Below are 25905 nucleotides of genomic sequence, written 5' to 3'. Positions count from 1 at the left end.
CTAGAATATCTAAGCCTATGATTTATCTTTTTGAACAATTTAAAATATTATTACATTAAACAACCAAAAAGGTCACTGCATGAATTATTGCATGAATGGTCACTGTATGAATCAAATATATATGAATTCCTATTGAAGTCATAAAGTGATTCAGTTGAGCATTCTTTTGTTGTTTGATTAACATTAGGAAGACAGCAGGATTAGGCTTTCAGACAGATCTAATACACTGACACGTGCCATATATCTTTCCCAATTTTTTTATGTTCACTTAAAGGCACAATATGCAAGTTTTTGCCACTAGAGGGCATGTATTCAAAACAAACAAAGAAACAAAGGCGTAGTTTGATGATGCCATGACTGAATGTGGAATCATATTACACAACATATTAAAGCGTCTTTGGTGTTTCCATGTTTTTTACAAAACAAAACCGGATATCAAGGGTGTATGACGTCATTGGCAAGCGACGCAACGACCAGGGATGAGCCATTATTTAAAATTGCTATTTCCCTGGATTTATTCTTTGAAATATTTGGGATAATGTAAGTACACAAGTCAGCAAAATATATAACACTCCCACATGAAAAAATACTAGGGGTGTAACTATTAACCACGAGCCGGTTGAAAATCAATTCAAATATGTGACGATTCAAATCATTTGAGATTCTAAACATCGCGATTCATTTAGGTGTGAGGAGTTTATATGAATCCAACTTGCTGTCTTTAGAAGAGTTTAGATGGTAAACTTTCTGTATAATGCATATTAAAGTTCATAAGTGCAGTGCTGCTTTGTTTACAGCGGAAACCAAGGAAACGCTTTAAGCGCCACCTGCTGGCAGAGAGTGAATCTGCGTCTCGTTCAGCTTGTCTGCTGTTTCATGCAGATATTTTTTAAGTCAAATCGTTCTGTTTTTGCTTCAGATTTCAAAATAATACAATCTAATTTAGATTAAAAACTGCTCGTGTTGCATGTATGCAGCATCTTTGTTTGGATCATGATTAAAATGCAGTGGTTGCCTCTAATTTTAAATTAAAAGAGCACAGACAAAGCCAGATTTTGCTTAAATGAAAATATTTATTTTATTGGTGTTATTTATTTGATTTGGGGCTTGTTTTCAAATTTCAATTTAGTTTTGTTATTTACATTTACATTATATTTAAATTTTGTCATTTAGCAGATGCTTTTATCCAAAGCGACTTACAAATGAGGACAATAGAAGCAATCAAAACTAACAAAAGAGCAATAATATGCAAGTGCTATATTAGTATATTATTAGTGTTTTATTTCAATTTCACAAAGAAACATGCAGCATTTTGTCCAAGCAATAATAAAAGAATCCAGTCAACACATTTAATGTATAATTTGTCTTCGAATCATGAAATCAAAATCGTGAATCAAATCATGAGTTGAGTGAATCGATAACATCCCTATTTTCAACCATACTATAGTAAAATATATTTTACTGTATTTATTATAGTATTTACAATACTTTGTTAATAAATGCTACAGCATACTGTGTAGTGAACTGATAAACTGTAATAAATACTTTAGTATACTTTAGTTTATACTATGGTAAACTGTAGTGTATTGTAGTATGATATACCCTATAGCTTTAGAGAACATATACAGTATTGCGTGAAGTAATTTGTTTATATTACTAAAGTTATGTTACCATATCAACTATAGAATTACCACAACAAATTAATTCAAGTACTTTAGTATGGTTTGAAAACACTGTAGTATTTACTATAAAATACTATAGTATTTTTTTCATGTGGGTTCTAGTGATTTTTTTTTTTTTTTTATAATGATTTTTTATTTTTATTTTTTTACATATTTGTGCCTTTAAGACTTAACTGTCTTAATGTAAATACTTGCCAAAACATACATTTGGACATATTTTCTTGTGTATATTTGACCATTTATACGCACACCTGAAACCCCAAGTATATTTTGCTTGATTCGCATTCAGCTCTTTTGCAGTTAATGCACTTTTAATAACTTTTTTAAATGACTGTACTGATCTGGACGTTAAGTTTAGGAGAGGCAAAAGAGCACTATTGTATAAAGGAATGGAAGCATGTGGCACAAAACAAAATCTAAAATTTGATTCATTGCACGTTAAAGACACATGATAGAGTTGCCTGATTTCATTTGGCCAGCCACAGTCATCTAATACGGAGTCACTGCTGTAGTTTTAACATTATTATGAGGACATAAATGATCACAATATCTGCGATTCACTTGAAAAGTAGACCATAGATGTTTTCAATCAATCAATATATATATATGATATAAAATCATCAGATCGCCCACCCCTAAGCTGGATGATGAAACTCGGTTCTTTTTCATTCTCTTGGGAGTAAAAAAAGAAGTTGGAAATACCTGAGAAGAGTGGAGTTTAGATGAATATGTGCCATGTGTTTTTCATTTGAAATCTGAAATCTTTAAGATTTGAATTCTGAAACAACTTACTCAGTTAATACATTACTATGAAAGTAATTCTTTAAAAAGGGGAAAGAAGCAGGTTTTTGGACATTTTTATATTTTAGCATCTCTGTTTATACACTGATAATTTCAAACAGTTTTCTCTGAATTTTGCTGTTTTTATTACTTTGGAATGGACCCATATAGTAGCTATATGCAGTCAGGCCAAGGCAGCTTGTAGTTATTTGTATATGAAGAGTTCAATTGCAAAAACAGACATATGCCACGTAAAAAAAAACAAATTGTGTATTTTTTGTAATTATTGCTGTGCTATTCTCCACATAAAGCACGTTCTTAACACGTTTTGTCTAACTGTTGTGGAGACTCTGTAATTGTTGTAGTGAAATCACAAACTAAAATGCATACAAACTATCACTGATGAACATTTGGTATTAATAAATGAAAAAAATACGAGGGTGGATTAGAAATGCTAACTTAGAAATTTCTTGGTTTTGTTTACCTCTAAAACATTACATGTGGAGTTACTTGCTTTTGCTAAAAACAAATTTTTAATACATAACAAAACATACTTTCAGTGAACTTTATTTCTGTAAAATATCTTTATTTATTTATTTATTATTACCTTATCAAAACAACCCAACTGCAGGTTGACTGATATTATGTTGGAATGCACTATTAAGAAAACAACAACATATTATGTTGGAATGCACTATTAAGAAAACAACAACATGATTTATTAAATTTTACAAAAATGGAGTGTTCTGTTTTTGCAAATAAACTCTTCATATAAGTAGCTCTAAACAAATATAACTTTTTATAGTGTAATTATCTGGACAGCTTTCAAACAGAAGGAAAAAAACGTTTTCCAACGCAAAGCCATATTGTTGTCGCAAACGCCTGAGGGAGCAGGCCACTATAATCAATTATCTGGACAGCTTTCAAAAACCATTTTATTCAATCTTTTTTTTCTCTTTTGCATGTCTCTGTTTTTATTACTTGTGAATGGATCCACGTGGTAGCTATATGTAGTCAGGTCAGGGCAGAGCATAGTTATTTGTATATAAGAGGCTCTAAACAAATGCAACTTTAATAGTGGAGTGAAAGCAATATTTAAGTTGCTTGGCAAGTATATAATGCTACATTTTTGAAAACTTTCAGCTGTGGGTGATTAAAAGATATTACTCCTAATATCAACCCAGAGTTTACACATTACAGTGATCATTGGGTTCAATGTTAGTTGCTTTATATGTTTTATAGAGAGGAATATTTGAATGTGTTTGTTTGTAAGCATATTTCTTTATTTGCCAGAACCAAAGAACTCTTAATTGTGCTACACAATAAAAAAAAAAAAATCAGGTAATTGTAGCCTTTCTTTAAGAAATGTCTCTGAATGTTTTTTAAGCCAAGGATCACACTTTAAATTATACACGTGAGTATGGTTATGGTGTTGTTCTATATGCACATGCAAAAGTCTTCACAGATATTGAATTATATGATGGATCAGGGTTTACAGTGGCTTACTAAATCATGTTTTCACAATGTTTTTGTTTTTTTTGTTTTTTACTAAAAGGGCATATGAGGATATAGAAGCAGATATGTTTGTCTAGGGAGGTAGTATGTGAATTTAAATATTATTATTATTTTTTTAAAACGTGAATAAAGTTAACAGTGAAATGTAATTTAGCACATTCTATCAAATTATGGTTTATTAACATCTACACCTACCACAATCCTAAACCTAGCCCTTACAGTAATGCGAATACAGTAATTATCATTGTTTAGTATGAGAAAAATTAAATACTGATGTGTGAATGCACAGTAAACCCTGGTAGGAAAACAGTCTGTGATCAACTTTCCCCAACGTGTTTGTAGCCCTACGTATATTTTTGACATTGCCAAGTTACAAACTATGAAGGAGAAAGATCATTTTCACAGATAGCTAGAATTAAAGAGAACTCAGAACAATGCACACACAACAGCGCCTCTGATGGCCGTTGAATCTCAGCTGGTCAGGGACTTGGACTTTGATGACATTGTAACTGAGTTTGATAACAGGAAAGCCAAGAAGAAGCCTTTCTAAGGGCAAGAGAGCCCCTGAGGAGGAGAGAGAAATGTTTATGGTTTCCAGCAAATAGTACCATATAATTTAACTCAGGAAAAAATGAAGTATACTTGAATGCACTAAAAACCTAGCTAGTAACTTTTTTTTTAATGCACTATAAATACACATTTACAAGTATATTTCTACTTTAGAAGTGCTTCGGTGCACTTGGAAAAAGTATACTAAATACAACTAATACTTAAACAGATTTAAGTGCATTGAAATAAAGTGTACTACCGCCGAAATATACAGAGGAGTTTTATTAGTGTATTTCTTAAAAGTGTGCTTTGAATGCTTTAAAAAGTAGTTTAATCTTAGTAGACTTTTATATAGTATTCCTAAATTTAAATTACATTGATTTTATTACAAATATTTTACTAATGTACTAGTTATAAGTACATTTTCCCAACTGTGCTACGTAACACTTAATATAAATGCACTAATTAGCACTAACACTTAAACTGATTTTAAGTGTAATCAGATAAAGTAGCAGAAGTGTTTTATAACTGCATTGCTTAAAACTGTGCTACGATCGCTTTACATAAATTGTTTGTACATGATATACCACACCTGTGCTGCATTGTTGTATCTGTGTGGGTAATCTGTGTGGTAATCATCCTTTCTATCTATAGGTGTTTACATTTGCAGTCAATTTAATCAAATGTATTATTTCTAACATTCAAATAGTTCATTATGTGTTTTTGGTGACAAACGTGCAGGTTAAATGTGTAATAAAATTCACAATTAAATAGTAAGTATGATTTTTGCACAAAGTACTTTATATTTTAATGTGGAAAAAAAAGTAGTGTTCCTGCTCACGTGGCTAATGAAATGGCTGATAAACTAGCTAAGCAAGCTCTTAAACATTCAGAAATAGAAGTATAAGTGACTTTTAGAAAGGAAGATGTTAAAGGGAAGATAAAAGAAGTCTTTAAAATGAATGGCAGGAAACATGGAGCGTGTCACATTTAAAGCCTTTCCACATGGAGTGTGAATAAGCAAAACGAATATCGGGTGCTGTATTAATGAAAAAATGAGCTGTAATAAAAAATAAAAAAAAAAAACACAGCATGAATTAGCAGAATGGGATCAATATTTCCGCGCTCGGTGTGAAAGCAACATTCAATGGTGATTCGCCTCGTGCTCAGTGTGAAATGGTCTTTATGCTCATCTTGAGTAATGATGAAAACGAGAATCTACCACATAAAGACCACAGTAATGAAAAGTGTGGGAATACTTCGAACAAAGAACGTATAAAAATACTTTGTTTGCGACCAGCCAGCTGTGTGAGTATTTATCTTCCCTTTGAATTTTGGGAGTCATTGCGTTCTTATCTGCTGTGTTTCCAACAAGAAAACCATTGACCTTGAAATATAGCATTCTCAACATGACTGTCAATGAAATGAAACCTCTTTCTGTTGCAAAGGGTGGCTTCATCACTTCACTAAGTTGATGGAGAAGAAGTATAAGGAGAGTTTTGGGAAAGTGAAAGCTTCACTCAAAGAGGTCAAAACAAGACAGATGCATGGACGAGTATTGCCTCAGAGGCATACTTAGGTGTCACCTGCCACTTGAGCTTACTTCATACATGCCACAGCTCAAAATATTGCTATCTATCCTTTATTTTGTCCTTTTGGTGCTACTGATGAGTGTGGATCTTCTGAGCTCCATGAAGGAAGACCTGTCTGCACTCCAGGAACTCACCAGGAATGCCACAGTGATTTTCTCTGGCATCACTGAGAGGTGTGTGTGGTGGGAAGAAGGCCGGAAGATGAACAAAGCCAGGAGGTTCATCAACAGTGCCATGGCAAAATCCATGACTGACACTGGTGGAGTGTTCCTCGATAACACAGAAGAGAGGTGGACTCTTCAGGTGGGGTGGGGTTTATTTGTCAGAGAAGGGAAATTATATTTTTTGCAAATGCAAATAAATAAAAACTATATATCTACTGAGCATGAGTGTCTCGTTCTTTCTCAGTGAGGTGCATATATGGTTAAATAAATGTGCATTAATTTGAATTAATAGAGTAAACTGCAATATTGCAGATTTTCCTCAACACAAGTCTGTGAACATTGCTCATAGTGAGAGTGTGGTGCTATTGGCTGTACAATCAAAGCTGGCTGCTGATTGGCTGAAATATCCTTAGCAGCTGCTAAGAGAAGTTCCACTGTTCTCTTGAGAGAGGAAACCAGAAAAAGGGCGATGCACAGACGATGCACACTTCAAACACGCAGTCTCAGAAACAAAACAAAAAATGAAAAGAAAGGCTGCACAACAGAGAAAATAACTACCCGTGTACTATATGCTGTAAGGGGAGTGGGTTGCATGTAGCCAGAGCACAATGGGGTTTTTGAAGATGAAGGTTTTGTTTATCTGTTCTTACCCACACACACACACACACACACACACACATTTAGAAGCACACAGCAAATAAGTGCAGTATTATACTAATACACAGTACTTCTGTTGAAGTGCTTCAGTGCATTTCTGGTCAAATGTTTTCATTCACATCTTTTGTAGGCTTCTTCAGTTAAAGTTTCTTCATTCTTGAAATGTTAAAGTGTTTGAGTACACGTCATTAACAATCCACTAGAGTGTCTGTTTTTATCTGTTTTTTATAAAAACGTGTCCCAGTTTACCAGATGCACCTTAAAATGATGAGAACTGATTTTTATTCTTCAGTCATCTTTAAATATCTGTACATAAAAAAAAAAACATGCATATTCCTTCTAAAGCCATACTTGGAGATACAAGAGACCTTGAGCATCTGTTAAAACGTTAATAGTGTAGGTACAATAGATTTAATGGTATGAATTATTGGATTTATCTTTTTTTTTTTTTTTTTAATAACTGCTTCCAACCCAACCAAAGAGCCCCTTAAGGGATTATTTCACAAGGTCCTTAATCAGCAAGCAGTGCTTCTAGATGTCTTCTATAATCAAATAAATAAATTGACAAATTAATCAACAAAAAATAATATGTATGCACATGGTGCAATGTTTTTGCATGCAAATATTATTTTGTCCTTTAGGCATTCAAGTTAATGGGATAAAGCATAAAACAATTTTTTGGGGGGGCACTGCATATATTTTTGGGGTATTTTAATTAACTAAATATCAACTTAACATTAGAAAAATACACTTTTTTTTTCTTTAACCTGTGAATTTGACATTATCTGCATTTTAATCTAATTTAGATCTGGTACAAATCGTTGCACCAAATCATTACAGTTTTTTAAAGGCAAAATCTTACACTCTTGTAGTTCTTAATATTTTGCTCACATCACTGGACAACATCCATCACCAATAATTCAACTCTTTTATCAGCGCGCGATAAGGACTTTTATTTTGGTCTGCCGATGTGACGTGACGCCATAATGCTGCGTCACGCTCCTGCATCAGCGCTGAAGAAGGGTTTGTGTTTTAAAGCATTTTGTTAATCCATCATGTGTTAATCCATGTGTACCGTTCAGTCAATTCTATAGTTTTACAAGCGACGCAGAAAGAATTATCGAGTGCAACATTGCAGTTTACTCTGTTTAATTAATATTATCATGATGTTATTTAACATTATGCGCTTCGTGAGTAACAGAAAAAGTGCGTCTCATTTCGTTCCCTGTATCGTGAATCTGTTTCGTGTGAATACAAATTCAGACACTGCAATAGTGATACGGAGCTTTTTCGAACCAATTGATTCACAAAATGATTCAGTGAATCGATTCACTTGAATCACCGCGCGCTGACGAGACATTGCTGCTCCAAACAAGTGTAGATAAGTTTTACAAACCAGCTTTTTAGATGAAAGTGTAATATATAATATAGTTGAAAATAAATAAATACCACATATAAGCCACAACTAAATACAAAATGTGTGTACAATGTGTTCTTTTGTTTAGTTGTAGTGCTACTGCGTTTTTTTTATTTAATCATTAACTCTTCACTCCCTTACTAGTGAACTGACTACTGAAATAGGGAGCTGATTGAGATGCACTCAGATATTTAATTAGGGTTTTTGTTTTCTCTTATAATGTTGAACAGCACAAAGTGTCCAAACACACAGAAAAACTCCTGCTGAAGCGACTGAGATATATGTAACACACTGTTATAAAGATGGAGTTTATTAAAGAGGAGAGTGAAGATGTAAGGATTGAAGAAACATTCAGAGTCAAACATGAAGAAGATACTGAGGAACAAACAGGTTGGTTTTCCTTCTGTTTTTAAGATGAACTCATTCATCTGATCCTTATTAAAAGGTCCAGCTCTACAGAAATGAATATTTTTGAAGAATGTCATAGAACTGTTGTAAAGACAGATGTAAATTAAAGCATCGTTGGAGGACTAAATTCAGTCAAATACTTTAACAGTTTTGTTAAAGTGTAAAACCGAATTTATCCAATGAATGCAACACTTTCACTTACCTAATCTCAGGTGGATGTCTTTAACGCACAAATGAAAAACTACATGAATGCAGCGACCTTTAAATGAAACTTTCTTTAGTTGAAAAAATCAGACTGATGACCAAATCAGTCACCAGGTCTAATGGTGCCCACCAATTATGACAATCTGGCGCCGGGCCTGCTCCGCTGACTAGTTAAGTTGTGCAGTGTTTTCAGTTTGTGAGGAAATATAAACCTAAGTGTCATTAGCATAACAGTGAGCGTAAATAATAATGTCCCTTAGGGGGATAAATATAAGGAGAAAAGCAGAGGACCCAATACTGAGCCCTGTGGCACTCCATACTTTGAGACATCTCATCAAACACAAGTGGTAGCGGTTGGATAGATGGGACCTAAACTGTGCTAATGCTTGTGTACAAATCCCAACATAATAATCAAACTATCCAAGATAATGTCATGGTCTATGTTGATCTAATTGCACTAGAAGAGACATGTAGTTGTGATGAGATGCCAAAAGCAGGTAATTGCTCAGCACAGTTTCTGTGCTTTGATGAGGCTTAAAGGGATAGTGAAGATTTTGATGCTCTGAGCATTATTACATTTCTAATGAAATTCTGCATGCACATCAGAGTTGTCAGGTGTAGGAATAAGCTAAGGCATGGATGTTGAACAGAGGGCTCTGTAGCACCCCCTTTTGACTAGGGCTGAACGATATGGACAAAATTTCATATCTCGAATTTAATGCCAGATATCTCGATATCGATACAATACGGCCGACACCCTCCCCACTCCCCCTTTCCCCACCCCTCTCGGGGTCATATATATAGTTATATATATATATATATATATATATATATATATAAACTATATATATATATAAATACAGAATCTGAATTAAAATGTGTTTTAAGCCTACATTTCAAAATTTTGTGTCAGAAAATGTATTGTTTTTAAGCCTTTCGCACGTACGATCACACAGGTGTAATCAGTCTAGGCTGGTCCCTGGAGCGTACGATCAAGTGCATCACATGATCAACTGCTAAATTCAAATGTTGCATTTAGCCAGGGACAGGCGCGCTCAGAACTGTCATATATCACAACTTTTCAGTGTTTTCAACCACATACTGTTTATTTTAGGTTTCAAACATATAAATTCACATAAGTACTAAAAAAAAACAATAAATTTAGAGTTTGTAAAATACACACTGATGTCTATGGAAGAGGTAATAATAATCCTTTCCATTATAATTCGACATATTTTATTCATATCAGATACACATTGTGTAAGTAACTTAACTTCAATGTTTACTCTATTCTATTCCCAATTCACCAGCCACTTACTTTTAAGTATTTCGGGAGAAGTGGATGAATTCATGTGTTGTAAACATAGAGGTTGTAAATCCAACAGATCCGATTCTCTGAACTGCGTCTGCGGCACAAACTAACATGGCGGCGCCCATCGCGCATACAGCTCAACTAAGGCGATCGTTATAAAGGTGTTTAAACAACAATATGCTTCCACTTGCATGTATTTGACAATCGGAATATCAGATATTTCATGCCATAGCTAACACATTTGTGAATATTCTAATTAATAAAGGAAAAATTACATAAAAGCAAATCATCATTCATTCAGCGCTGTTGCTGCTGCGGTGTGTCACGTGACAAGCAATGACGCGTCACCATGGAAATGCCGCCCCCCCTCTCACAATATAGTTCCCACGTCCCTGGTTGTGTGTGAGCGCTGGCTTTAGCGGTGCATTCAAGGGCACTCGTAAAACTGATGTTTGTTGTGACTGCCAGAGTTGTATGCAGGGCGAGCGCGGAGAGGGGAAATCTACATCGTCTATATCGTTGCTTTTTTCGATAGTAATATCTTGAAAGTTCATATCTAGATATAGATACGATAACGATATATCGTTCAGCCCTACTTTTGACTAAATTATTGATTGACTAAATCAGTGTTACCTATAATCACCAAATGCTGTATGTTTACTGTTCTCATGAACTTTAAAAATTGCAGCCATTAATTAAATAACTAGTGCATGCTGTGAACTTTTAAACACTCCTAGGAGGGAAATCAGACTTGAGCTGTATGATTGGTTGAGGATGTTGATTATGTGGGTGTGGCTACAGTGAGTCATGGTCACAGTGCCACCAACTGGTAACGGGAAGTGTGTCACATACAACAGGCTTTGAAAAAATTCTTTATTACCTAAATCACTTCAAACTTCGAATAATAATTGGGTGTTTTTGAGTGTTTCAACATGCCTAAAATTCCATGCAATTTGACACGTATGCATGATGCATGACATGATGCATTTAAATGTTTTGATGTTTCTTACTTTGTGCCATTAAACCAGGATTAACATGAATTGGTCTATTTTTGCCTTAGACCAGATGGTGCTGAAAGAGGAGTATCAAGAACTGAATGAAACAGAAGAGAAAGATCTTGATTTTATGACCTCTCAGAAAAGTGCTCTGGAGACTGGAACTAGAGGTAGTTTCATCTGCCAGCAGTGTGGAAAGTGTTACAATCAGAAAGGAAACCTTAAAGTTCACATGAGAGTTCACACTGGAGAGAAGCCTTTCACCTGCCAACAGTGTGGAAGAAGTTTCCCACGAAAAGAAAGTCTTAAGTCTCATATTCGAATTCACACGGGAGAGAAGCCGTTCACATGTGATAAGTGTGGAAAGAGTTTCTCTCATAAAGGACCCCTTCATACTCACATGATTGTTCACGCCGGAGAGAAACCTTTCACCTGCAAACTGTGTGGAATAATGCTCAATCGAAAAGGAAATCTGAAGACTCACATGAGAGTTCACACTGGAGAGAGGCCGTTCACATGTGATCGGTGTGGAAAGAGTTTCACGCGTAACGAAAGCCTTAATTACCACATGGGGACTCACTTAAGAGAGAACAGTTTTATATGCCATCACTGTGGAATAAGCTGTACAAATAAAGCAAACCTCAAGACTCACATGAAAGTTCACACTGGAGAGAAGCCTTACACGTGTCTTCAGTGTGAGAAGAGTTTCAAATATCAAAAAGATCTGAAAAGGCATTTACAAACTCATTCTGCCAAGAAAACGCAGTGTTCTGAGTGTGGCAAGAGGTTTAGAAAAAGTAGCAATTTCAAAAATCACTTTTGCCTTCAATCTGGTGAAAGAAGGGTAGCCGTGGATTCTTGAAAAGCCTGCAAAAGCATTACGTTCACTTTCAACAAATCCATGAGAAGTATCAAATAACAAATAAACAGTTTGCAAAGGTCTCAATTTTTTGGAACCCATGCAAGAGACACTTAAGGCAAACATTTTTGATTAGCTGCAGATTGTCATGGTCACTTATTTACATGCTAACAAAGATGCTAGATTTGGGGTGTTTAGGTGGACAAGAAGTAATTGTGAAATGTAAATTTAGCAGTAATTGACCTGAAAGTATTTTTCCTGACTCTGAGCTTGTGAAAACTTTGACAAGTAGATGAGACAAAACTGCCTTGTTATATACTTTTACTATTGACCAGGGCTGCGTTTCCCAAAAGCCCCGTAAGCCTAAATTGATTGTAGCTCCATTGGTGGCAATGGGTCTATGATCAACTTAGGCTTACGGTGCTTTTGGGAAATGCAGCCTTGGTCTTTTCATGATCAGATTAGAAAAACGCATGAAGTGAACAGGGGCCTCATTTATAACCATTGTGTACAAAAACAGCCCCGAAAGATGCGTATGCCACTTTTTGCGTAAAAGGTGGGATTTATAAAAACAAACTTGACTGGAAAATTTGAGCACATGCACGAAAACTCTGCGTACAAACTCTTTTTCCTGGAGTGAGAAAATTCATTAAGTAAGAACTCTCTTTTCATGTCGATATATATACATTACATATTCCACTCTGATATGGAGATAAGGACTGAAATTACGCAGAACTTAAACATTTGTAGTAAATTTTTCCTCTTTTATTGACAGTGAGGAGTGCTATAGGTGCACAATAATTCATCTTTAAACTGATCTTCAGATCTCATGTTATGAGAAAATACTTTTTAGTGAAAACAATGATCAATGATGCGCACTTACTTCGATATTATGGTGGACACTGCTGGATTCAGTGGTCGAACGGTCCATTGTTAGGACCAACTCTGGAAGGTACAGGAAATTCATTACCTCATCTGTGAACATGATTCGTGAATATCATATCAGATCACATCATCTCTTAATACCCATCGGTTCCACCGCTCTTCACAGCGTCATCAAGCTTTGCCTTTGTTATTGTTTTGAACATGCGACCCTCTAGCGGTGAAAAACTTATTTGGAAAGGCATGGATAATGACTTCAAGAACGAATAACGGATAACGAATAATTCTGCCTGAATATTCGGCTGAGGCTGCAGCACAGTCTGGTGTTTGCTAGATTCCTAGGTGAGCCAGGGGATCAGCACAATATTTTACACAGACCTCTAAATTCACTCAGTGTGTGTGTGAAGAGAATGAATGTAAACTTTATGAATGAAAAGAGCTCAAATCAAACACTGCATTGCTGTTGCCTGTTGCCTCTCAGAAATCAGAGCTTTTGTCAAGAGTAGGCCTAATATTACCTAAAATATTACATCATACATGTTCTGCTATTTGTGTATATATAAAAGGCAATGATTTAAACCTTATAGGCTATGATATGATAGATGAATGAATAAGCACAGCGCGATTGGCAATCAAATAGCCTCGTTCTGTCTCGCCGCGTCTCCGTCTCTCAAAAACTAAACCAGCTCTCTGTTAAGAGTATAGGCTAATAAACTTAAATACAGAAACATTTTCTACTAGGCCTTCATGTTTGCTTCCTTAACTTTTACTGGTTTACATTTGTTTAGTGAAGTTCAAAAAAGACTTGTTTAAATAGTTCTGCATAATGAAATGTTAGCCTTGAATTAATTCATTTACTTAAATGTTTGTCATGGAATCTTCCTACTTGTATGATTAAAAGTATTTTTTAGAAATTATTAATTTTATATTTTAGAACACTGAATAGGGCAAATAGTCTAAATATTTTTTCCATACTCTATTCTCTTTATTTCCCCATACGTTTTTCAGACCTGCAAATTACTTAAGTGAAATGCTTTTTTAAATGCAGGAACCGGTGAGCCAAAGGAATTCATGTTGTTTTACATAATCCTTTAAAATTACAACACAGTAACAAGTGTGTGAAGTAGCTAAATGAGTTTATGAATGAAATAAGCGCAAATAAAATAGCAGTGTTGCAGTTGCCTTTTTCCTTGCATTTCCTGAAAATGACTTCAAAATCAATTTCCATATTTCTAAATTGCATAGGAACACTTACTGTTTTAATTTAGATCCTTAAATATCTATTTATTGGATCACGAAAGGTCCCCAAGCAGGGACTCAAACTCACGTTGCTCGAAGCACAACTGCAATACATCTTGTTGCACTGCCTACACAAAGATCGGCTCCGAATGTTAGAAGATGTTTAAATAGGCTAAATGTTATAATCATAAAAATATATATTATTTTAGTTAAACACTGCATATTTTTTCAGTGATAACTACAAAAAAGATAGGCTGTAAAACCACTGTACATAACAGTCTTATCAAATACTGTAGGAAGTTCTGGTTCAAGCTCCGCCTACCTTGTGTTGCCATCCCAAAGAGGTTCAAAATCACTCTCACGGACTTTTTCCTGGACTGCTCCCAGCTGGTGGAATGACCTCCCGATCTCAATTCGAACAGCTGAGTCTTTACTCATTTTCAAAAAACATCTAAAGACTCATCTTTTTCGCCTGCACTTAATTAACTAATACTAGTACTTACCTTTTTTTTCTTTTTCTTTTCTATCATATGCCAAAAAAAATAACCCTGGCTACGTGTTCTGTACTAGACTAACTGAGACTTGTCATAGCACTTGTATACCGTTGTTGTTTTCTCGTTGATCTGATTGTTTCTACTGTTCTCATTTGTAAGTTGCTTTGGATAAAAGCGTCTGCTAAATGATTAAATGTAAATGTAAATGTACTTCCAGTTTTATCCGAATACACATATAGACACGAATAATTTTGTGACTGATACAGATACAAATACAGATACACATACTGGCTTCGCTGCACACCCCTAATATATATATATATATATATATAGATATATATATATATATATATATATATATATGTGTGTGTGTGTGTGTATTGGATGCAATATATCATTTGACACCCCTATTCAGATTGTTTTCAATTTGTTCCATGGGTTTTGAGAAAGTGACAAATTTACGATTATTTACCTAGCATTGCCAAACTGTATAATTGGTCGGATGAAATATGCTAATTTTTTGAGATAGGAATTTTGGGTTTTCATGAGCTGTATGCCAAAATCATCAGTATTAAAACAATAAAAGACCTGAAATATTTCAGTTGGTGTGCAATGAATCTAAAATATATGAAAGTTTAATTTTTATCATTACATTATGGAAAATAATGAACTTTTATCACAATATGCTAATTTTTTGAGCAGGACCTGTAACAGGATAAGTGTACTTATTTTTACAAATGTGATATGTTAAACTGTGTATTGAAATCAGGACTTGTATTTTCAATAATAGATCAAACCAAAGGTAAAAGTAACCTGATGTGCGTTATTTCCAAGGGAGATGTAGGTGAATTTTTTGAAGATGTATTTTTTGATATTTTTGAGTGTAGCATGATATATTTTGTTGGTAATCCATGTAAAATTTTCATTGTAGGGATGAGTTTGAGCCCTTTTTGGCTGCATTTGAGCAAAATACAAGTGGTCTGATTAAGGCGTTGCATGAGTTGCCCAGAGTGGAAACTTGAGGGATGACTCTGTGCATATTCCATTTTTGCATCAGTGGTGGAGGACGCCAATAGCTGGGTTTCCATCACCCTGCCTTTATGCACAGTTTTTCTTAATTCGCAAAAATGTTTTTACACTTACTTGAGGTGGTTTTTGACTTGTGCGAAAAAGGGTTAATGCGAATAATGGGAGATGAAAATGCATTTTGCGACATGACGTGACATACAGTGCGCGCACGCCCATGACTGACACACCGCGCGCACAGTACTGACAAGAAAGGAATTTTTTTTTTTTTCTGAGTTGTTAAACTTTGTATTTCATAAGGAGTTATGCAAGTGAAATAATGACACAGACTGGCTACACCATCTCATCTGCCACAGATACCGTATCAGGATAGCGCATTCGTCTGACGCACTTTTCACTTCAACTGTGTCTGACAGGAGAGTGAGTCTTACAATTTAATAAATAAATAGGTTGATAAAATGTATAAAACAAAGTTCTTGACCCCTGTAAAGACGCTTGTTAAAGCCATCTTAATTTAGCCTTAATTGTCTTTTTGAATTGAGTAGAATATGTAAAATTTATTGAGATTGTGATTGCCATATAAATTTTTGTCCTTGAGCTGAACCTCTAGTGTTGCATAGCGGTCACTGCACCTAAATAATACCTGTAGGGTCCTGCTTAAAGGGATGTAGTAGTCAGCCTAAGATGCCTGTCAGTTAATGCAAACAATTGTTCAACCGCATGGCGGTAGGTTGCTTTGTGAGAGAGGAAACAGCAAATGGAAATAAATGGATTATACTTACCTGAAGCGTGTTGACTTGATGGATCAGAGGCAGATCTACGGGGTGGCAAAGGGTGGCAGCTGCCACCCCTGGGATACAGTCTTGCCACCCCTGTTGCCGCCCCATTTATAAATCAGATAATATTTTTTAAGTATATTTTATGTTCATAGGCCAAGGAGACCCGCACCAAACTCCTCTCAAACAGAAATCGCCGATTTAGAATCCCCTCCCCCTCACAGTCACAATGGTTTCACACATCACCAGTACTGCAGTGACCCCCGCGAAATTTCACCAGTCAGTGGCAGGAGGGCAGCACAGTGCATCTGTCTGCTGTACGCAGCGTCTCGGGGAAGAGAGGCTGATAAGCAGTTGGCAGTGAGTTTAGAGGTAAGTTTGACACCAAGTCGAAAAAGTCCATACCCTTACCAAAAAGTAGTATACTTCAAGTTTATTTTATTAAGTATACTTAAGTAAAGTTAAAGTATATTTAGACTTTTTGTAAGTATAAGTCGAGTTACTTAAATGTCATTTTAAGTATATTTCTAAGGAGTACATAAAGTCCATTTCTGAGAAGTACATAAAAAGTAAACTAAAAGCATACTTTCTTATTTTTAGTAAGTATACCAATAGAACACTTGAATAAACTTCTTTTTCGTAAGGGTGAGCAGACAGTTAACCCTGCAACAACCACATTGTTACGTTATTTACATCCGCAATACTTTGTTGTCTCATCTAATTTTTCTATGATCGCCAGGTCAGATAAGGGTCTACCCTTAGTCTAGCTCTTTGTGTGTGTTTCAACTACTGCTTTCACTAAATGGGCATGCATCCACTTTCCCAGCATCTATGACTATCCAATTTTTAAAAATGGTCGACATGCCAAATTAAACTAGGATATCTAAGCGGTGTCATAAGCTGGTGATGCACAAGACACAAGCACAGAATTGGAATTGTACGACATGGTTTTAACCAACATGCTATTTTTTTACGTTTGACAAACTGCAGGTCAGATTAGGATGCAAAATTAAAAGGTTTGGCATAGCCAAGTTCTTTCAACCCAAGAAAAAAAGGGGGGAACTGGACACAGGTGGAGAAAACAGGGAGAGAAAAAGGGAGACTGGAGAGAAGTTAGACAAAGATGAGCAGCACAAGAGACTGGAGCAGACCGTGGGCCAGAAGCAGACCAAGGTTCAGGAGCAGCAGGAGACGCTAAGGCGGACTGAGGGCCAGAAGCAGTGCGAGGGGCAGTGGGAGGGTGGGGGGGTGGGGTAGGTATCTGGGTCAGAGAGAAATGTAGAATGATAGAGAGGGCAAATCAGTGAAGAGTGTAAAAGTGAAACTGGAGAGATGGCTAGGAGCAGCGAATGTCAAGCTGGCCCTCATGGTATGTTGAATCACTGCTGTAATAAAGACATGTCCAACTCTAGGCGGCAAAATTAAAACTGATCTTGTTTAGATAAATGCAACAAAAATTGTAACATGTTGTCAGTGCTGTGATTGTGTTGTTTTGTTTTCTCTTCTCAGATATATCAAAGCTGAAGGCAGATGATCTGAGACAACCTGTGTTAAAGGTATTTCCCAAAACCATTCAGGGAGGGGCAAGGAGGAGCTTCCAAGGACAGTGGTATGAGGAATATCCTTGGTTGGAATATTCAGTGGCCATGGACGCTGTGTATTGCTTTGCATGCTGGCATTTTTCGTCTAGCAAAACTGTTTATACCTCTTCTGAGGGATACAAAAACTGGTGCAAGGCCACTTTTAAAGATGGTGGCTTTAGTGTACATTCCAAATCTGAGGCACATTTGAATCAAAAGATGATGAAATGCAACATATCAGTATTAGGCATGATGAATGATGAGAATCGCAAACAGATAAAAGAGAATCAACAATACATAAAGACTATAGGTCAGGTATTGCGTCTTACTGCAATACAAAATATAGCTCAGCGTGGACATAATGAAAATGATGAGTCTAGGAACAGAGGCAATTTCCTTGAGATTTTGCACGTAGTAGGAGATCATGATTCTTTTATTCAAGAAAGACTATCAGAAGGCCCCCGCAATGCGATGTATACTTCCAAAGATATCCAAAACGAAATATTACAAATCCTGGAAGGGATGGTCCAGGAGGACATACTAAAAGAAGTCAAATCTAGTCAGTACTTCTCTGTTACATCTGATGAAACAAAAGATCTCAAAAGGGAGCAATTGTCCATAGTCTTAAGGTATTATTATGAGGGAGCCATACGGGAGGGCTTCTTAGGCTTTTGGGAAGCAGAACATTTGGATGTCAGCTCCTTAGCTAACAAAATCATCTCTTCTTTGGAGCAGTATGGCCTTGAATACAAGGAGAATTTTGTGGGCCAAGGGTACGATGGCGCTGCAGTTATGAGTGGCCGGTGCTCAGGGGTGCAGACAAGAGTTAAACAGGTGGCCAAATATGCTTTTTATGTCCACTGCAATGCTCATTGCTTAAATTTGGTCATTGTTGATTGCGTCAAAAATTTGTATGTGTTTTCTTTCCGGCTGTTATGTCCATCAAAAGTGGATGGAAGTACAAGCGGAGATGTTTAGTGGGCCCCCCTAGAGAACTTCAAAGCCTCAGCGACACCAGATGGGCCTATCGCAGCATTGCCTGTAGGAACCTTTTTGATAGACTATCTGCAGTACTCTAAGTGTTGGATGACATATCAAATGAGGTTGATCCTGAAAGATCTACAAAGGCCCGAGGGTTAATGTTTCAAATTGACCTGAACTTCATTGGGCTACTTGCCATATTTAGACAGGTGCTTGGTGACGCAAAGTTTTGTGTCTGAGCTGCTACAGTCCCCAAACTTGGATCTCCTCAGAGCTGTAGACTTAATTGATACCCTCAGGGAGACCTTTAAAGAGCAGGTTGAGAGGCTTTTTGCAAGGAGTAAAAGAGATGGAAAAAATTGCCCTTCATCTTTGATTGAACTGCTAGGTTATTTGGACCCTTTTAAAGAGGTGTTTTATGAGATGCATCGTTTATGCAAGATTGCAGCTGTTCTACCAGTTACCACAGCTGGATGTGAGCGCAGTTTTTCCACTCTAAATCTTGTAAAAAATCATCTGCGCTCAACTATGCTAACTGAGAGATTGTCCCATTTAGCTGTGCTCAGCATTGAGAGTGACCGTGCAAAAGCAGTTGACTTAAACAAGTTTGTTCAACGCTTTGCTAGCGTTCATGGAAACCGCCGTCTGCAATTGATTTAACCTGTACAGTTTAATAGTCATGTGCAGTAAAATAAAAATTGCATTAGGTTATAATTTTATCAAGTTAGTGTTTTTCATTTCAAGATGTACTTTTTCGTATGTTTTCTGCATACAGTATGGAGCCTCACAAATGGCTGGCATCCATAAACGTTTATCTTGGGCTGAAATGTTAAAGTTAAGTTAAAGTTAAAGTTAATATGAATTCCATAGTTCCTGTGGATTTTGAGGTCTTGCCTCAGAAAATTGTGTTTTTGATGTTTGCCCTCAAGTGATCAGCAGTTTAAAGTGATCAGCAGTTTAGAGAGAGTGTGTGTGTGTGTGTGTGTATGTGTGTGTGAGAGAGAGAGATTACAAATGACATTCTTATGTACATTTTAAATTGTTGTATGTTATATTGTAATAAATCCAAAAAATTATGTTTGACTAAAAAGGTACTTCACTGAGTCTTTATTGAATCAGAGGGAAATGTTTTGACAGTCATGGTTATCATTGCAACAATCCTGCATTATAATCTTGTTTCAATACAGATAACCTAAATCTGTTGATGGCTTATGTTGTATGACTAAATCTGTCCATATTTCCTCAAAACTCACTAGAAGACATCATTTGAGGGGTCTTTGTTTTTTTTTTGTTTTGTGGGGATAATACCCAACAACCCAAGAATTGTTTTTTTTTCACAGTACAATTTAAGTATAGATTACACAGACTGTTGATAGTGATTACACAGAGAAAGGGTCCACAATTCACAAATTAAGACCCACACCATACAAAAAACCTAGCGACATCTCTGATTTGACTCCCACTCTGTGTAATGTAGTGTAGAGAACAAAACACATTCAATGAAAACTATAGCATTTTAAATTATGAATAATGTCCATGTCCCCCCTCCTGAAACCTCATGCCTCCCCTTTGCCATCCCAGGAAAAAATCTCTAGATCCGCCACTGTGATGGATACTGGAAGGCACAAGTTGAACAATTCCTTTGATTCACTGGAAACTAAATTTGTGAGTAATTCCTTTAGAAGTCTTTACTTGATGAAGAACTTGATTGAACTGTGCAAAAGGAGCAATGTTGGCGACAGCAGCAAGAATTTGTGAATTGTTGGATTTGAATGGATTTGAAATCATGGAAGAGGAAGATACTTTGGCACAGTTAGTTGGAAGTCGTAGAGGCAAGCTGGGTGAATGAACACGGAAAATGAATGAGATAAAGGAACTGTAAAACAAATGGAAGTCTAGACTATGTGAAAACACTGACAGAGAAATTTAATGTTGCTCTGCAGGACTTAAATGATGTTCACAGTCAAGTGCAAGCAATGTTGTCAAAGGAGGAATTGGATGAAGACAATAAGAACTGGTTTAATCCAAAGATAGAGTGTTTCCAGGATGTTTTATTTGAGACTGAAATGTGGTTAAAAGATCAAGTGGATCAAAATCCAGTTGAAAGGAACATTGGGACACAACTTTAAAGTACTGTTGCACCTGATGATAGTATATCCGTAGTCTCAAAGAACAAATCTAAATCAAACACCTCACAAGTTTCAAGTCACACATGTTGTTCAAGTCGAACATCAGGATCTTCTGTGAAATCTACTGCATCATCTGCACGTATGAAAGCTGAGGCAAAGAAAGCAGCGTTGATGGCACGTGCTGCTTCCTTGGCAAAGAAACATGCTTTATAGTTAGAAGAAGCTAAAATAAGAGAAATGAAAGAGAAATTGAAAGTTGAAACTGATTTGGCTGCCTCAGAGGCTGAAATCAGTGTGTTTAAGAATTATGAAAGATTACCTCAAGATAGTCAAGATAATCCAGTTGATGGGATGGATATGATGAATACTCAACTTGAAGAACAGCGAAAGCCTTTTCGGGTATCCATTACTAGTGAGCATGAGCGATCTCCTGTAAATTATGCACCTATATATGTTGTTCCAAAAACTCCTCTTCAAAGATCTATGCAAAGTAAGCAATTATTGCAACCGATGAGTGCAATATCTAGATCAATTCAAGATCAAGTTGATAGTGCAACCACAAATCAACTAATGAATGACATTTCAGCAAATGAAAATATTCTTTCACACCATACTGAAACAACGGACCGATCTGACTGAAATGTTACTTAAACAACAAAACATGGCTCTCTTGCCAACAAGAGAAGTGCCTGTTTATAATGGAGATCATTTGAGTTTTATTCCTTTCATGCAAGCTTTTGAGTACAACATTGAGAATAAAACAAAAAAGTTTACATCTGGACAAGCCAGAGACCTAGTCTGGAGTTGTATGCATATGGATTCCAGTAGTGGCTATAAGCACGTAAAACGCCTACTGCAGGAGAATTTTGGGGATGACCTAAGAGTGACAAATGCATATATTGAGAAAATTCAACTGTGGCCAAACATCTAGGCTGAAGATTGTCAAGCCTTGCGCATTTACGCATCATATTCTGTTTTAATATGATGCGTGAGTAACTACCCTATAAAATTAAGGAAAAATGGAGAACTGCTGCAAATACTGAATCAAGATTTCCCACAAAAGGAAGGAACAATAGTAGGAAAAGCTTTGCAACAACAGTATCACCTGTAGCCATTCAAACTCCTTTTACAGGCAGCATAGAGGATACTAGAAGGACAGCAACTTCAAATATCCTGTATACATCATGTCCATATTGTACAGGGGATCATGAACTAACCAGTTGTCAACACCTCAGTTTTTAATGAAAAGAAGGTGGAATTTCTGAAAAGAAATGGATTTTGTTTTGGATGTCTTTTGTTTTGGATGTTTTGGACGGATTTTGTTTTGGATGTCTTGTAAGGGGACATTTAAGTAAAAGTTGCAAAAAAAGGATGACATGAAATTTGCCAATGCAAACATCCTACTTTTCTGCACATATCTGTGGACAACAAAGAGAAAAGCAGTTCTCACCATCCAACAAATTTCCAAGATGGATTCAAAGCTGTCCAGGTATTTTCAGTAGATAAGCATGTTAATAGTGCTCTTGTTTCACTCAAATCAGGTAAAGATACTGGGGTCGGTAAAGATGGCTCACTAGCAATAGTACCAGTGCAGATTAAAGTGTCAACTGGAAACAAATCGATATCCACGTATGCCTTCTTAGATCCAGGTAGCTCAGCTACATTTTGCACAAAGAGAAGATGGTCTTCAGACCACAAAGAATTTGATGAGACAACTGAACGCAGTGGGAAGAAAAACAGAAAATCCTACTTAGAACGATGTCTCAAGAAGAGCCTGTTTCCACCTATGAGATTACCAATCTGGAGGTAGGGGATATAAATGGTAATAATTTAATTTCCTTACCAAAAGTTTACACCCAAGATGCAATTCCAGTTTCAAAAGAAAATATTGTTTCAGCAGTTGATGTTAAGAAATGGCCTTGTCTAAAGGACGTGGAGATCAAGGAAATTGATGCAGAGGTAGAAGTCTTGATTGGAGTTAATATTCCAAAGGCAATGGAACCTTGGCAGATCATTAATAGTGAAGGTAATGGCCCATATGCAGTACGTACCTTACTTGGGTGGGTAATTAATGGTCCAATTAATCTGGCTGAAGATGAAAAAACAAGCCAAACAAAAGTGACTGTAAATAGAATTTCAGTAGCAAAGATTGAAGAACTTTTCCTCAAACAATATAATCAAGAGTTTCCTGAAACATATTATGAGGAAAAAAAGGAAATGTCTCAGGATGACAAAAAATTCATGGAAATAGTCTCCAATCAAGTTGTACAAATAGACAGTCATTATTCATTACCGCTTACATTTCGCATTGATGATGTAAAGATGCCAAATAACAGAGAGATGGCATTCCAGCAAGTTAAAGGTCTTGTAAAAAGAATAAAACATGATGAAAATTATCATAGAGAGTACACAGATTTCATAGAGAAATTACCTGCAGAGCAACTGCATGTTGATGAGGGAAAGGTCTAGTACATACTACACCATGGTGTTTACCATAAGCGTAAGAAAACTTTACGTGTGGTATTTGATTGTTCATCACCATTCAAAAATATATCCTTGAATAGAGAATTACTCCAAGGACCAGATTTAACAAATAATCTCCTAGGAGTACTCATCAGATTTCGTAAATAGAGCATTGCTTTTATGGCAGATGTACAAGCAATGTTCCACCAGGTGAGAGTTCATGAAGAACATACAAATTTCCTCAGATTCTTATGGTGGCCAAATGGAAATCTTGATTCAAATCTTGAAGATTATCGCATGAAGGTGCACATCTTTGGTGCAGTTTCATCACCAAGTTGTGCGAATTTTGCACTGCAAAAAACAGCCCAAGACAATCAACATAATTACAGTAACACAATTTCTATGTCGATGATTGTTTGAAATCTGTGTCCCCAGAAAGCCAAGCCATTAGTTTATACAAAGAACTCAATGATATCTGTTTCACTAGTTCACGCTTACATATTAGCTGAGGTATGGAATGCGTATGAGGTATGAACCTAGAGTACCCCCCCAAAAAGCAATTGAACAAAGGACAGCCGGCAGATTAAGGAGGGCCCCCCCCCCAAAAAAAATAACATTGTGAGTACAGACGGGGGCTAATTTTTTATTTTTCCTGAGAAGTCAGCTGGTTGGCAGGCCTGAAGAGCCTACGTACTCCGGTGGGAGCGACTTAAGTGTTGGAAGGGTAGGCCCTACTGGCTGCTGGTACTGGACTGCGTGGTTTGGGGCGCCCGGTCGGTATGGCTCGAGCTGATGCTCAACGGGAGCTCACAGCGTTGGAACGGGTGAGCCCTACCGGCCGATGAGGAGTAGCAGTGTGATTGTATAGCCCCACCTGGAGGGCCCGAGTTGCCTCGACTGGAATAGGTCACTGTGTCGGCGTACGGGCCCTACAGGCTGACAAGCCTCTGCTATTCAGTGGGCGAAGGGCAAATGGCTGACCGATAGGGCCCATGAAGCCTCCGACTGGAGATTAAGACTCAGGACAACGGACGTCTGGGTCCTCTCAGTTTTGGCAGATAAAAAGCTTGGGCTAACCAACAAGGAGGACTCTTGCGACATCCGACGGGAGATTAAGACTCACGGCATCGGATGAATGAGACTCGCTTGCAGGCGGCAAGTATAGAAACCCGACCGGGAGAACTCTCGCCAGACGTCTGAAGGGAGCACACGCATCAGACGGATAAGCCTCTCCGGCCGGGGAGAGTGAAAGGAAATCCCGACTGGGAGGGCTCTCGCGGCATCCGATGGGGTATCATACTCAGAACATCGAACAGGTAAGGGAGCACATGCATCGAACGGGTAAGCCTCTCCGGATGTAAGACGGAAAAGGTAAAATTGAGTTGCCAGGAGGCTCTCGCCAGCATCTAACAGGGACTTCCTGTTCACTGTATCGGCTGGGTAAGCCTCGCAGGCTGTAGAATGGAAAAGGTAAGTTTGTGTGGCCGTGAAACTCTCGTCGACGTCTAATGGGAGTTCGCTACTCATGGCATAAGACGGGTAAGCCTCGACGAACCATATATGGAAAAGGTGGTTTTGTGTGGCTGTGAGGCTCTCGCCGATGTCCGATGGGGGGCTTGATACTCGCGGCATCGGACGGCTTGCATATTGGGTAGATCAGTTTGGCGACCGAAAAACATGTAAAGGTAATGGTTGTCTGGCCAGGAGGCTCTCGCCGGCGTCCGATGGGAGCACGCATCGAACAGGTAAGCCTCGCTGGCTGAAGGATGGAAAAAGTAAGGTTGTCTAGCCAGGAGGCTCTCACCAACGTCTGATAGGAGCTCAAGCTCCCAGCATCAAACGGGTAAGCCTCTCTGGCTGAAGGACGGAAAAGGTTGTCTAGCCAGGAGGCTTTCACCTACATCCGATGGGAGCTCCAACTCCATGCATCGAACAGGTAAGCCTTGCTGGCCGAAAGACGGAAAAGGTAAGGTTGTCTAATCGGGAGGCTCTCACCAACATCCGATGGAGGCTCCAACTCCAGGAATCAAATGGGTAAACCTCTCTGGGCGTAAGACAGAACAGCAATGTAGAGTAGCCGGCGACTCTCACCCACGTCCAAAGGGAGCTCAAGCTCCTGGCAACGAACGGGTAAGCCTTGCTGGCCGCAGAATAGAAATGGTAAGGTTGTCTAGCCAGGAGGCTCTCGCCGGCATCCGGTG

At 37.4% G+C, this 25905-nt stretch overlaps 1 protein-coding gene across 2 annotated transcripts; it reads left to right on the top strand.

Moving 5' to 3' along the window:
* The first annotated feature begins 7869 nt into the window (after positions 1–7869).
* Positions 7870–13050, top strand: LOC122137090 (gastrula zinc finger protein XlCGF7.1-like). 2 transcript variants are annotated; one of them, XM_042722528.1, is made up of 3 exons: positions 7870–7962; positions 8587–8746; positions 11341–13050. In XM_042722528.1, the coding sequence occupies exons 2-3, from the start codon at positions 8659–8661 to the stop codon at positions 12135–12137; spliced, it is 885 nt and encodes a 294-aa protein (XP_042578462.1). In that variant the 5' UTR covers positions 7870–7962; positions 8587–8658; the 3' UTR covers positions 12138–13050. The 2 variants fall into 2 exon arrangements, with proteins under 2 accessions (XP_042578462.1, XP_042578463.1); XM_042722529.1 differs by lacking the exon at positions 7870–7962 and adding an exon at positions 8095–8316.
* The last annotated feature ends 12855 nt before the right edge of the window (positions 13051–25905 follow it).

The sequence above is a fragment of the Cyprinus carpio genome, chromosome B4 (genome assembly GCF_018340385.1).
Source record: "Cyprinus carpio isolate SPL01 chromosome B4, ASM1834038v1, whole genome shotgun sequence".
NCBI classification, from domain to species: domain Eukaryota; kingdom Metazoa; phylum Chordata; class Actinopteri; order Cypriniformes; family Cyprinidae; genus Cyprinus; species Cyprinus carpio.
The sequence above is the reverse complement of the archived record's forward strand: the minus strand, read 5'-3'. Positions and strand labels throughout refer to the sequence as shown.

Bases quoted from the DNA above. Each gene is read 5' to 3' on its own strand.
- LOC122137090 (XM_042722528.1), top strand. From the start codon at position 8,659: ATGGAGTTTATTAAAGAGGAGAGTGAAGATGTAAGGATTGAAGAAACA. The intron at 8,747-11,340 runs GTTGGTTTTCCT...TTTTTGCCTTAG, and splicing joins AGATACTGAGGAACAAACAG to ACCAGATGGTGCTGAAAGAG.